The sequence below is a fragment of the Pongo abelii genome, chromosome 4 (assembly GCF_028885655.2).
Source record: "Pongo abelii isolate AG06213 chromosome 4, NHGRI_mPonAbe1-v2.0_pri, whole genome shotgun sequence".
NCBI classification, from domain to species: Eukaryota; Metazoa; Chordata; class Mammalia; order Primates; family Hominidae; genus Pongo; species Pongo abelii.
Genome location: NC_071989.2, coordinates 84943988 through 84958300, shown reverse-complemented (window position 1 = coordinate 84958300; position 14313 = coordinate 84943988). Strand labels below are relative to the sequence as shown.

Sequence of the window (14313 nt, the reverse complement as noted above, 5' to 3'; positions counted from 1 at the left end):
TCTGGCTATCAAGTGAACACACAGCATGAGGACAAGTCATTAAACACTAGTTTCTGAAATACAAACAAGTCCTTTTTGAAAAGCTGCTTATCAGTGACATTAACAGAAGAACCTGGATTCAGAGTAAACTAAATACATTTTGTATTCTTTCTAGAGTTTTCCTCCAACGACAGAATAACACTGCAGTAAGCTTTGGCAGCGTGTCCTTTGAAGAGGCAGAGACTCGTTTATCCAGCTATCAAAAATCCATCGAGTCTTCTGCACACAAGCTTCTGTGCCAGCTGCTGGGGATGCAAAGAATGCACCCCACCCCACTTGGCCACAAAAAGCTGACAGCCACAATTTTAAAAATATATTTTGTTTACCTTTAGGTTCACCCTATGTCACTAAAGATAATAGTCATAAAGTATAACAAAATTTTCTTTGTGGGTGACAAAACAGTAACTGTCTTACCATCCCAAGCATCAAACATGTCTGTTATGAAGTAGTCAATGAAAGAGATCTGAGACTTGGGGATGCTACAGGTATTCCGGTCAAACACTGGCATCACCACAGGTAGCCCCTGTCTCTTCTCTTCATCAGTCTGTAAGAGAAAACCACCACATAGGGCTGGAGGACATGCGAGACACTTTCACAGTAATATCCTGTTTCTCAGAACAACTCTGTGAAAATGGGTCATTATCCAGTTTTCTCAATGAAGAAATAGGCTCAGCAAGGTCTTCAGACTTATGTAAGTCAGCTGAGCTACAGTGACTACACTCAGGCTTTCCCACTCTCAAGCCTCTTTTTTTTTGTTTTTGAGACAGTGTCTCACTCTGTTGCCCAAGCTGTAGTACAGTGGTGCAGTCTCGGTTCACTGCAACCTCCACCTCCCAGGTTCAAGCGATTCTTCTGCCTCAGCCTCCTGAGTAGCTGGGAATACAGGCACCTGTCACCATGCCCAGCTAATTTTTAGTAGAGAAGGGGTTTCACCATATTGGCCAGGCCGGGCTTGAACTGACCTCATGTGATCTGCCTGCCTTGGCCTCCCAAAGTGCTGGGATTATAGGCACGAGCCACTGTGCCTGGCCCCAAGCCTCTTTCTATGTGATACCATAGCATCTCCTGACACATTGATCTCAGGGTACTTAGCCCCTTTTCTGGGATGTGCTTTTATTATTGCAAAGCCAAAGCTATGTTCAGTGTCATACAAACACGAATTCTCATACCAAAACTACTGACATTTACACTGAGAAGAAGCAATAGTGGGTAAAACTGCTAACACCTTAGCATGACTCAATGAACTAGCACCAAACTGTATTAATAGCCATAGTCGTTATATTATTTGCTGCCACATGTTTGCACTTAAAAAAAAAAAGTTTCAGGCCGAGCCCAATGGCTCATGCCTGTAATCCCAATGATATGGGAGGTCAAGGCAGGAGGTTCACTTGAGGCCTGGAGTTTGAGGCTGCATTGAGCCAGGACTGTGCCACTGCACTCCAGTTTGGGTGACAGAGTGAGATCTTGTCTCAAATTAAAAAAAAAACCAACCATTTTCACTTAAGAATTACCGCTTTGAAGCAGTAAGAGTTATTAATTGTATTAAATCTTGACCTTTGAAGTACATGTCTCTGTAATATTCTGTATGATGAATGTGATGAAATGGGCGTACACGTACACTTGAACTGCATACCAAAATCTGCTGGTTGTCTTGTGGAAAAGCACTTATGCACTTGAATTGAGCTGAACCAGCTGTTTTTATCCATGGAGCATTATTTTCACTGGAAAGAATGACTGTCAAACTATGATTGTTCAAACTTGGGTATTAGCCTTGCAGCTTTTGAGGTGTGTGGAAATCTGAGTATTGTGCACATTAAAGTAAGGCCATCATCATTCATTGAGCTGAGTATTAAGATCCGCATTTCCTGGTGGTGTACTGAGCCAGAAGGCCAGCTCAAAGGCTTCATTTGTAACTTTCATTTTTAGGTCACCCTGGCTTATGAACATTAGTACATTGCTTTTTGGGAAAAGGACACCTAAATAGGAAGCTTATATCAAAAAACTTAAAAGCACATTTTTCTCATCCTCCATTCACACTGAGAATAACTAGGAGTAGTACTTCAGGTCCTCTCTCTGTGGGTCCGGGGAAGCCCATTGATGAGCAGCTTTTGGCTTGGCTTGCTCATTTCAGGTCAGTCGATCAAGCAGCCTTAAAATATCCACTGGTGTTCAAGGAGTCATTTGATCCTCACTCCCTTCCTGTTCTTCTCTCTGGAAAGCTCAGAACTACCTGTCCTACTTTTCTTCAATTCAGAGGCTGTCTTCCCAGAAAGCTGCAGTCTACTTACTGGATTTCATGAACAGACACTTCTCAAAAGACAACATACAAGCAGCCAATAAACATTAAAAAAAAAAAAAAAAAAAAAAAGATGTCCAGGCTGGGCGCAGTGGCTCACGCCTGTAATCCTAGCAGTTTGGGAGGCCAAGGCAGGCGGATTGCCTGAGCTCAGGAATTCGAGACCAGCCTGGGCAACACAGTGAAACCCCATCTCTACTAAAATACAATTAGCCAGGCGTGGCAGCCTGCACCTGTAGTCCCAGCTACTTGGGAGGCTGAGGCAGAATTGCTCGAACCTGGGAGGTGAGGGTTGCAGTGAGCTGAGGTCATGCCACTGCACTCCAGCCTGGGCAACAGAGCAGGGTGGGAAAAAAAAAAAAAAAAAAAAGTCCAGCATCATTAATCAGACATGCAAATCAAAACCACAATGAGATACCATCTCAAACTAGTCAGAATGGCTATTAAAAAGTCAGAAAATAACAGATGTTGGCAAGGTTGTGGAGAAAAGAATTCTTATACACTGTTGATGAGAAATAAATTAGATCAGCTAGCCCCTGTGGAAAGCAGTTCGGAGATTTCTCAAAGAACTAAAAAGAGAAATTGGTATTCAACCCAGCCGTCCCATTACTGGGTATATACCCAAAGGAAAATAAATCATTCTACTGAAGAGACACCTGTACTTGCATGTTTATGACAGCACAATTCATGGTAGCAAAGACATGGAATCAACCCAGGTGCCCATCATTGGTGGACTGGATGAAGAAAATGTGGTGCATATATACCATGGAATACTATGCAGCCATAAAAAAGAATGAAATCATGTCATTTGCAGCAACATGGCTAGAGCTGGAGGCCATTATCCTAAAGTGAAGTAATAATAGAAACAAAACCAGATACCACATGTTCTTTCTTAGAAGTGGGAGCTAAACATTGGGTACACACAGTGGCAGAAACTGGAACAGTAGACACTGGAGACTTCAAAAGGAAGGAAGGGGGCAAGGGTTGAAAAACTACTTATTGGGTACTATGTTTACTACTTGAGCCATGGATCATTAGAAGCTCAAACCTCAGCATCAGCAATATACCCTTTTAACAAACCTGCACATGTACCCCCAAATCTTAAACATACTGGGTCTTCTGCTGGCCACTCCCCTTCCCAGTCTTACTAGGCATCATCTATTCTTTATCCTGCCCTTATTTATCTGCCTCCACAGTCCATTTCAGCCATGCAGACCCCACAAAATTCACTACTTGTGGCTGCTTGTTTGTCACCCACATACCCATCAGTAATTAGTCTCTTCTCTGGAAGTAGGACATGTTTTCACACGTCCATTTACAGTCTACTGCTTTCTAGATTTCTCTCCTTTAACTCTTTATACTGCCACAGTTAAAGTGAACTACATATTGCTCTTCTCTTTATATAAAAATTCTATTTCCCCTCCCTTTGTTAATTTTGCTGAGAATGCTTTGTTCTTCCAGAAAGTCTTTTCCTATTCCCCCATTTCTGTAGCCCCCCTTTTATCTAGAAAAAAGTCTCTGAACTCCTGTAGCACTTAACATAAACTTCCTTGAGATACACTTCATTTTTTACTAACATGGGGACCTATCTACATCTCTCCCCTATTGGACTGGAACTCCCTGTGGCCGCGATGTCTTCGCTATTGCCTGTGTTCCCATAATGCGCCATGGAGACACCCAGGAATAACCTAGTGAATGAATGGAAGATTTCTCAGTTTTTGTACAAGTTCTGGATCCAGCACACTGAAGATGAAAAGTTACTTCCAAAGGCTCAGTTTATCCCCCTTCTCAAGAGACTCTGGTTAGTGATGAGCCCCATCAGTCAGCTCCTGAAGGAACCAGAAGTCTACCCCAGGTGGGGGTAAGCTGCTTTCTTCCAGGGAGGAGTGGTTAACTAATTGGTAAAAAGTTACTCGGCTGGAGAATCCCCCAGGAGTTCCATGACCTAGTTCCCATTCCCAGAGGGGAAGTGGAGCTTCCCTGGAAAGATGGCGCACCTGTGCAAAATACTCCTCAGAGATCCTCCCAGCCCATTCAATGCACAGGTCCAAGGGGCGGCATGGGTTGGCCACGTCAGCACACTTAATCATCATGCGTTTGATCAGGATTTGGTTTTCAGGGAAGTTCTTCCCAGCAGGGTTGCATTCACAGTCGCTGCCTTCAATCTGGAAAACATGGTCAGATCAGGGTTGGTTCAAGATGATGGTGAAGCCTACAGAGGCTAACTCGCCAGGCATTCGATGGTGATCACCGAGCACACAGGTGGGACTGGGACTCAGCGAAGGCAGCTTTTCCTTTTTTAAATTCCATATATAATATACTGACACATTCTTTAAAAAAAGAATATACTGATACAGTCTTAAAAGACACTCAGCAATACACACACACACACAGAGTTTGAAAGTTGAAAGTCCCTGTCACCACCTGTCTACCCCTCACATCCATTTTCTTCCCTAGAGGTAACTGCTACAGCAGTTTTGTTTTTATTTTGAGCAATTTGATATGTAATCTTAGAGGAAATTTCTCCCAGTTTTTAAAAAAAAAAATGTGTAAAAGCAGAGCTTTTAGCTACTTTAATCCATTTAAAGTAGGACAGTGGCACATATATGTAACCCTTCAATTATTTCTTGATTTCTACTACTTATGCCTACCAGCTCCCTCCCTCCTATGACCTGTCCCTCCCCCAACTCACCCAACTCCCTCGCACTTTGGTTCTCCTAAGGCATGTGTCCACTCATGTTTTCTTGGCTGTTCTTCTGACTGGCTGGTAAGTGAGCCAGGTAGGTGTGGGGTCCTTGGAGTAGGAAGTGGTCAGGAGCAGGTGTGTTCAGCCATGTTTAGAAAGACTGGTCCACACCTAGTGGTGATGTCAGTGTCCAGAGCCATGTGGCCAGGACACGAGTTGGTGCACACATCACAGGCCATTTACATAGAACCTGAAAGATTGTTATTCTCCACTTTTAAAGACACCATCAAATTGATTGTATGAAAACAATTAGGTCTCCAGAGCTCTGCCAAGCCAAAAGGCTGCATGACATTTGGGGGGTTTAAGACTGGACCTATTTATTAGACTATCAATGGGCAGAATATGTTCTGGAGGTTTTTGATTACTTATCAAAGTAATACTGTTTACTATAAATACTGCAGTTAATAGTAAGTTTCAGTGCAGAGTTGGGGGCTTACATGGGTAGATGACCTTCCCAGTTCTAAAGTTCTATGAATCTCTATACTTTTCCTTCTCTAAATCCCCAGGATCCTTGCTCCTGTAAGTCCTCTGTGGAAGGAGAGGGCTCTGGTGTTGTGCTGTGGAATCCCTGGGGGAAGGGGCTTAAATAGGTAAGGTAGACACTGTCCCTCCATCCAGACTGGTCATGGGATGGGTCCTACACAGATAATCTCCTTACTGATCAAGTTACTCATGATGATCATTCACATCCATCCAGTTTGCCAACCTCTGCTGCTCAACAGGAATGAGCGGAAAGCTTTTCTACCTTTATGGGGTTATGAACAGCTTCATGGCTTCAGAGAACAGTGGATCTTATTAGGTGTGAACCTTCTGTTTCATGTTCCTACAACCCAAATTGGTAAGGACCTTAAGGCAGGTCCAAGGTACATGAGTAGGTTTTAAAAAAGGAAAACACAATAAATTCTTCTGCTTTCCAGTCACTCCCAATTTTATGATAGTCTTCAGGTACTGGTATGCTTTTAATGTGAATCGGGAACATTCTTTGTTTTTTTAAAACACCCTCCAACTTTGAGGTTTTCCAAAAGCTCAGTGAACAGAGAAGTAAAGGCTTTGGATTCTCTAAAATACCACCATTTATGCCAGTCTCTGCTCGTCTGCAGCTCCTTCCATATTCTTTGGGCCTAGCTTTTTTGCTCAGTACTGGCTTTTTCTCAGGGCCTTTCTTTCAAGGAGCTCACAGTTGCTGTGGACACAGTTTATTCTCATTCCCAAGGAAAACAAGTAGCCAGTCCTTTCAGCCCTTTACCAACTCCAAGCAAATAACCACCTTGCATTTGAGTGGGAGAGAAAATGCTTCGGGGCCAGAGCAGGCTCTTATGGAAATGTACTTGGATGTGCCTTATGGCACGGAAAGCAGTACTCACCTCAGCTGCCATTGGCTTGTTGATGCTGTTCACAAACTTATTCACATGTTCAAAGTGTTTTGTCATCTCTGTTGCCAAAACCATGTCAATAATAGCCTGGCGCAGCGTTCGATAATGGTTCCTAAAATAACCAGAAGACAAAGCGGCTTGTTCACAGCGTGTCTCGAATTATAACTATTCTGCCACCATTTCACTACACTCCTCACAACCTAGGAGGAAGCTGGGACACAGAGTTAAGAAATGTGTGCAGATCACAAGAAGAGTTTGCCTGCTCGTCCTCCCAGTAAGCAAGACCCGTAGATGCTATTCCATTTTCCCCAGTGATAGCTGACCCTTAGGTGATTTATGAGTATTTTAAAAAAGAGAGAAGGTACCTGTCACATGGTGGACATTTATCTGACAAGGTGATTCCCCTCTCCCTTCCCTTGAGAACATCAAAACAGTAAGGTGGCAGGAAATGGCAGGCTGGCACGGCAGCCACATAGGCTGGCCCACTGCACTCTGTGCAAACACAGGGATTCCTATTGCACAGGATGGCCACGGCCTCTTTCGATGATGGCATTGGAAGACTGTCCTGTTAATAAGTAATTCTCTAGATTGCAGTGGATGGAAATTGTAATGAATGAAGCAACAACCCTGCCCCAAATTAACCATCCAATTCTGTCGTTGTTTTCTAACTTCAAGAGCCTTCTGGCTCTTGAATAAAATTGGCTACTGGAAAGAATTTTTTTTGCAAAAGTTAAAAAACCCATCCTCGATACTGACGAAACTGAAGCCAAAGCTGGATGTTTTCCCAGTTTTCTGGAGGCCAAACCAATAGGTTCACATAGATCAGCATTCCTGAGGCCCGAGTGAGCTCCATGTTCTCTGTACACTGCCCCCTTCCCAGGCATCTGTGCACCAGCCAGGCTGGGAAATACCCACAGCCTGACTGCACGGTGCTGGCAGGCAAGAGGACCTGCTCACATCTAACCCACTTTCATCAGAGGAGAATGCGGGGCTGGGGGAACCTGCCCGACCCTTCGTGCTCCCGCTCTGTGGGACCTACTCATGAGGGAATATTTTAAGCGGCCGGAAATTGAGCTAGGGAAAGATGGGGGTGGATACATCTTCCTCGAGTTACACAAAAGACAGGATGTCCTCGTAAGGAGGGTAAAAATATCTGGTGTACTTAGTAATAATACAATCAATATTTATGTAGTGTTCTGCAGTGTATAAAACATTTTTATGAACTCACTGAAGACCAAATGAGATTTCAAAACATAAAGGCAGTCTGAAAAGTCAAATTAAGTTAAGGGCAAGGTTATTTTATCATCTGATACAGTGGGACAGCTATTATGTTCCCTTTCCCCTAAGAGGAAGCTAAGTATTTGGAAAAACTGAGTTTCCCACTGAAACTTCACAAACTTGAGCACAGGAGCCCAAGCACAACAAACCTGTCAATATTCTTGAAAATGTTGCATTTGGTGTCCTTGACAGTGAGCTGGAAGGCCAGGGCGGTGTGATGACTCTCCAGAACAGCAGTGTCATTGTAAAGCACAGCAAGCTCACTGCCTGCATTGCAGAGGAAAGAGTTGGTCCTTCCCGGGTGATCCACGTCATGGACCGTGGCAGCAATGAGGGCTGCCACCTCATCCAGCTGATCGAGGCTTCCCTGGGATACGGGGAGGCAAGGTTGAGCATTACCCACCGGATCTTGGAGACCCACATCCATCCTTGTCTGTGCGGAGGGTCGGGTCAGGGGATTTGAGATTTTTCAGAACGTTTTTAGCCAGCTGAGCCTTCTGACCTAGATGTGGAGAGGCGGCCTCGGACATGCAGCATCGCTTTACTGTGCTGTCTGTTATCTGGAGAAACCTGAGCCACAGTTATAACAGATGCTTAATTCATTCTCCAGGGGCCATCAGCTGCTTCTGCAGGAAGAGGCCAAACAAGCCTTTTGAATTGCCCACTGTATGGTATTTCTGCCACATCACAAAGTGGCCTGTGATCACAACTATTAACAATTTGCCTAGTTCTGAAAAGATTTTGAGTGCGCTGGTAGCAAATGGCTCAGATACAACAAAACTATTCATACAATGGTGAAATGACTAGAGCTGTAAAAGAGTACCAAGTAAAAGAGGACCAAGCAGTAAAAGAAGACCAAGGGGAAGAAGAATAACTTTGCCAGGAAAATTAAGGCTAAGGAGGTTCTTGCAAATAAGAACAAAATCCAGCTCTGGGCTAGCAGGCAGCAAAGGCAAAAAGGGAAACCCTAATTCAAAAGCTCTCATTACGTAATTAAAGAAACAAACCAGAGCATCTGGGGATACAAGTGTTTTCTGAGCCTGCAGCTTTAGGAGGGAGTTATCAGATGGGCTACTGTTATATAAGAGATGTTGTACTAGGAATTTATTATTTATTGAGTGCCTACCAGGTACCAATTATCACTGCATAGTGCCAGAGCTGCCATGATGATTTACACTGGCACGGTCTGCACAATGGAGTTTGTAATGTAGAGGGAGAGAGACAAATACATTTAAAAACACAAATGGAAGTAACTTGCTGTGAGACGTGCTAAGGAAAGTACAGATGCTTTGGGAGTATAACCACGGAGCCTGGTCTAGTTTAGGGCAGCACTGTCCAATGTAGTTTTTGCCATGACAGGAATGTGTTCTATTTGTGCTATCTGATAAAGTAACTCCTAGTCGCATGCAGCTACTGGACACTTGAAAGGTAGCCAGCGCAACTGACAAACTGCATTTTAAATTTTATTTAGTAGCCATGCGAGGCTGATGGCTACCATATCGGATAACATGAATCTCGAGGGTGGTCACTTCCAAGGAAGTGATTTTTCTGCTGAGCCTGAAGGAGAAGCAAGAATTGTCCAGGCAACAAGCAGCAAGAGGGCAATTCCAGGCAGAAAGAACAGCCTGCATGACGTTCCTGAAGTCAAACAAAAAAGGTCTGTTCAGGAAACGTAAGCAACATCATTGTGGCTGAAGGGATAGTGAGTGAGAGGGAAAGTGGTCCCCAGGATGTGGGGGGTGGGGAGGTCATCATTTTTGGTATTCCCAAAATTTGCTCTCCTAGGCCTGCAGGAGGAAGAGCTGCTGCTCAGGTGAGGAAGGTGAACCTATAGCTCAGCCCTGTCCTGCAACGGCACCCTGATGGCCAAGGGGCTGCACATGCTTGTGTTGGTTTAGCAGGCTTCCCCGAAAGCTCTGTCTCCACCAGAAGGGAGTCATTTCCATTCCCAACGCTCACCCCATGGAGCTGGTGAGCAACCCTGGGGTGACCCCAGTCAACACAACTAGGCTTCCTGAATAGGGACAGCAGAAGTTACTCTTCTCAGCTGTTCTCAGAGATTGATTCTGCAGTGCCCAGGGCAAGCAAGCATCATTTGGCGCATTTCACTGCTGGTCAGGAGAGGCCACGGTCACCTGCAGGCACGTTCAGCGATTTCCAAGCTCAGGACCCAGGACAGCCCCAACCTGGGCTCCACCTTCACTGACTGTACCTGAGCAGTGAGAACCCACAGGGCCCAAACTCTGGGCCTCCAGCTTAGTGCCCCTGTGGTATGTTCAATCCTGCTTGGAGTCTCAGGCCTGTTTATTTTTTAATTCTTCAATGAAATAGATTCAGGGAACTGGGGTAGAAAACATAAATAGCACTAGATGAAATATGCCTTTCCTTCCAGCTAACACTGATTTAAACCATGCCCTCAGTGACTTTTACAAAGATACCAATAATGGGTCCTGCAGTTTAGATGGGCACCAACAAGGCCTTGTCAGACCAGAAATGGCTGGGAGGTAGGGAAGGAAGACAGGCTAGCTCACTAGCAGAGGAGAGTAGCAAGGCCCTATGTCGAGGAGGAAGTGTCCATGGAAGAAAACCCCACCAAACCCGCAACTGGCGAAATTCCAGTCCCGTGGAGGTGCAGTTACCTCTGCATAGTTTTTTTCCTCTTTAACCAGTAGGAGTAGATCTGGATCACACTGAGGAAAGTTGGCCAGAAGGGTTTCATTCTAGATCTGCCTTTCAAATAGTTTCTTATTCAGGATAAATATTCATGTATGCCCAGATACTAATAAAGGAATGCCTGTTATCCTGGCTTCTCCACTTGCAATAGTTCCCTGGAATTGGGTAACATGGGGAGAGGATGGGGTCTATCACCAACTGAAGGGGCTGTTAGCTCTGGGCATGCTAGCTCTACAGCTGGGTTGGGCATGCTTTGTCATAGTGACATTAAGAATTTTAGCCTGGCTGGAAGCAGTGGCTCACACTTGTAATCCCAGCAGTTTGGGAGGCCGAGGCGGGTGGATTATCTGAGGTCAGGAGTTCGAGATGAGCCTGACCAACATGGTGAAACCCCATCTCTACTAAACATCCAAAATTAGCCTGGGCTTGGTGGCATGTGCCTGTAATCCCAGCTACTCGGGAGGCTGAGGCAGGAGAATCGCTTGAACCTGGGAGGCAGAGGTTGCAGTGAGCCAAGATCGCGCCATTGCACTCCAACCTGGGTGACAGAATGAGACTTCATCTCAAAAAAAAAAAAAAAAAAAAAAAATTAGCTTATCACAAAGAAATTAGGGCTGACAGATGACACAAGAGAGGTAAGAAAATACTTCCTGACCCTCTTTGTCAGTGCCAGCAGATCTGGTAGAAGAGGCCTCAGGAGTAAATCTTTCTGGAAGCACCTCATGATGGACCCACCAGTGATCACAGGCAGGTAACCAAACCTCTGAGCACAGAAACCCCTTCCAGCTTAGTTCTCCAAGCTTCCTCGCAGCTCTAAGTTTTCTGATTCTCTGGCAGGGGCTGCCAGCATGAGAAAATGTTTTTTGAATTGTAAACATATTCTGTCCAATCTTAAACTTGTTTCTATTGCCGTCATTTGAGAAATCTAATCAGACTCCAAATACACTAGCAGAACTCACAATTTAAAGAAATATATTTTGGAGGAGGATAGTAAGATATGATCAAGTTACTAAGCATTCCCTAATTTATCAAAGATTTAATCAATGTTTTCCTAGAGTGGTTCCGCTTGAGTGAGGTTCACTTCTAACTCAAGACTGCAGAGGTTATTGATCACCTTGGTCTTGGCATTAATGAGTTGGGTGCTGTTCTCAACTGGTAGCATGTGGCTTCAGCTGTGAAATATCATGTGGTATAAAAGAGAGGAGCATGGGCCGGGCACAGTGGCTCATGCCTGTAATCTCAGCACTTTGGGAGGCCGAGGCAGGTGGATCACGAGGTCAGGAGATTGAGACCATCCTGGCCAACATGGTGAAACCCTGTCTCTACTAAAAATACAAAAAAAAAAAAAAATTAGCTGGGCGTGGTGGCCCACGCCTGTAGTCCCAGCTACTTGGGAGGCTGAGGCAGGAGAACTGTTGGAACCTGGGAGGTGGAGTTTGCAGTGAGCTGAGATCGTGCCACTGCACTCCAGCCTGGGCAACAGTGCAAGACTCCATCTCGAAAAAATAAAAAAATTTTAAAAAGATGAGCATGAACCTGTAGTAGGAATCCAAGGTGTTTTCGCTCCTCAAAGAAAGGTGTTATAGAAACATAGGTTGATATCACTATTAGTTTTCTAAAAGTAGAAGACAAAATTATTCAAAAGCATCATTCTTGGGCCACATTGTTTCCTTGCTGATGAAAGTGAATAAATATCAGGATGCTGTTGGCAAAACTGAGAAGAAAACCTTACCCACACCCCCCCGCTTCCTGTTTTCATGCCATTTCTGCTTCTACCTGTCTCACTATAGCTCTTAAATACCTAGGATCTTAATCCCTTATCAACACCTGTTCTAAGAAAATGATCTAATGTCAGGCATTTACAGATTGATGTGAATTTCAATCCCCATATGGCACTTCTCCCAGGGGTATTTAAAATTTAAGTTTTAGTTCTAGTTGTACCAAAAGAATGTATAAGCTTTGGTGTGCAAGTGATGGTAGCTGGGGAGGAGGAGAGATGGGGATCTCTTGCTAGCTTTAAATAGGGCTGCCGTTATGTAAAGGGCAAGGGGTTCCTAGGGCTGCCCTACAAATCAGCAGTGGCGGACAGTATTGAACTGTAAGACTAAGGGATATGGAACTCTTTCAGAATTATGCAAAAGTCATTAATATACAGATAGGCACATTCACACCTACACAAAACACAAACATAAATGTATGTAAATCAGTGTATAATGCGGAATGGCTATTATTAATATCTGGATTGTAATCTACCAGTGGCCAAATCCTGATACTAAAATTTAACCTATAGATCTAGTAACCATTTGCTGTAATAATTAAGTCCTGTCCTGCAACCCAGTAACACAGCTCCTAGCTAACATCTGGAAAATGGGTTCATGATCTGCCATGCATATAAAGGAGTCTCTGTGGTGATATAATTATTATTTTAAGTATTTGGAGGAGGGGAGGACTAGCAGAAAGGTCCATGTCTTTACAACACCAAAGTGACTAGTCAATTCGGTAACAAAAAAATTTTTTTTAAAAAGCTGTCAACTTGGTTGCAAAATAGCTGTTTGCCTAATGTATTTACTAAGATAAAGTTCCTGGATCTCCAATCGAGGCAGGTAACTAGGTCATGGTATCAAAATCCTACCTTTACTCTTTCCTTTCCGAGGAAGAAAGCGGTGGCGTGCAGGACGTCGGCAGCATGGGTGGAGTTGTGGTAGGCATTGGAAGAGTGATAGTTGGCTTCGATCACTTGGAACCAGGCCCGAAGAGTGGTTTCAGAACAGTTTAAAAATTCACATACTCCAAACCGAGAGAAGACCTTTAAGCCCAGGTAAACCAATGGCCTGAAAGATAGGAAAACCCACCCTGGCTCATCGTATTCACTGGCCCAGAAACTGTTTTCTTGGATGATAGTGGGGCATGGAGGCATTTTTCTTCTGATGATAGCTTCTCACACACAGGGGTTTAAAAGCATCTCCTCTAAAAATTAGGAGTAGGATCTCTCCTTCTCACCAGTCACCTCTTTGGAACTAGATGCTTCATGGTAGTACATCCAAATTATTTCTAGATGATCTCTAAATCATAGGCCCCTCAGTGGCTCTGACAACCTAGAAATGAGCCTGGCGGTCCCTCTCCATCCCCACTTCCACATTAACCTTGCACTTTATTTATGCTCCCTAAGGAAGTGACTAAGCCTAAGGACAAAAAAACAGCTTGGATGGTCCCAAAGTCCTATCATTTAGAGTCCTGTTACTTATTTACGTTACAGGTGAGAATCATTCATATCCAACAGACCAACACCCCTGGGAAGAAACAGCCTTCTCCTAGTATAGAAAAAGACGTTTTAGTTATCTAATCTTTCCTCTGCCTACAGGATGGATCAGGAAAAAAAATATATATAGTGCTCTCAATTCCATTCTGTAGGGTAGAGCTTTGACAAGTTTGAGGATTCTTAGAACTCTTGGCTCACTAGCACAAAGGAGGGAGCTGTGGATACTCAGGCGGATCCCACATCTTACTAATAATCTCCACAAAGGATCTCACTCAGGGGCCACAGTCTCTCTGCTCATTCAACACTACTCTAACGTGGCATGAGAGCCAGAACCCATGAGGTCTCTCACAGCAAAAACATGTCTCCCTCAAAGTTTCCAAATGTGAGAGTTTGAGCGTGGCCATCAATCCTGCTCTGCCTTCAGCCAGAGAAGTCACATACCTTTTATGTGTAATGGCTTCCAGTTCAAAGATGTTGAAGTCCCAACTCTCCTCATTATCAAGTAATTGAGAGATACAAGGGGGAACATCATTGATGGTTATTGGCATTGCAAGGTGACTGTGACTCTGGTGCACATCTGAGCAAACAGATGGGATGGGGGAGGCTGGTTAATTGTGGAATCTTGAGTGCCCGGGTGTCTGTCATCATC

General features: G+C 44.2%; 1 protein-coding gene across 3 annotated transcripts in view; it reads right to left on the bottom strand.

Moving 5' to 3' along the window:
- Positions 1–14313, bottom strand: part of PDE8B (phosphodiesterase 8B) — a 255385-nt gene that overhangs the window by 6204 nt on the left and 234868 nt on the right. For all 3 annotated transcript variants that reach the window (XM_054555650.2, XM_063724148.1, XM_024246899.3), the window contains 6 exons: positions 14106–14241; positions 13038–13236; positions 7882–8099; positions 6446–6566; positions 4333–4500; positions 454–583 (listed from right to left, as the gene is read on the bottom strand). In XM_054555650.2, coding sequence (XP_054411625.1) covers positions 454–583; positions 4333–4500; positions 6446–6566; positions 7882–8099; positions 13038–13236; positions 14106–14241 — 972 coding nt within the window. The remainder of the gene's footprint in view (positions 1–453; positions 584–4332; positions 4501–6445; positions 6567–7881; positions 8100–13037; positions 13237–14105; positions 14242–14313) is intronic.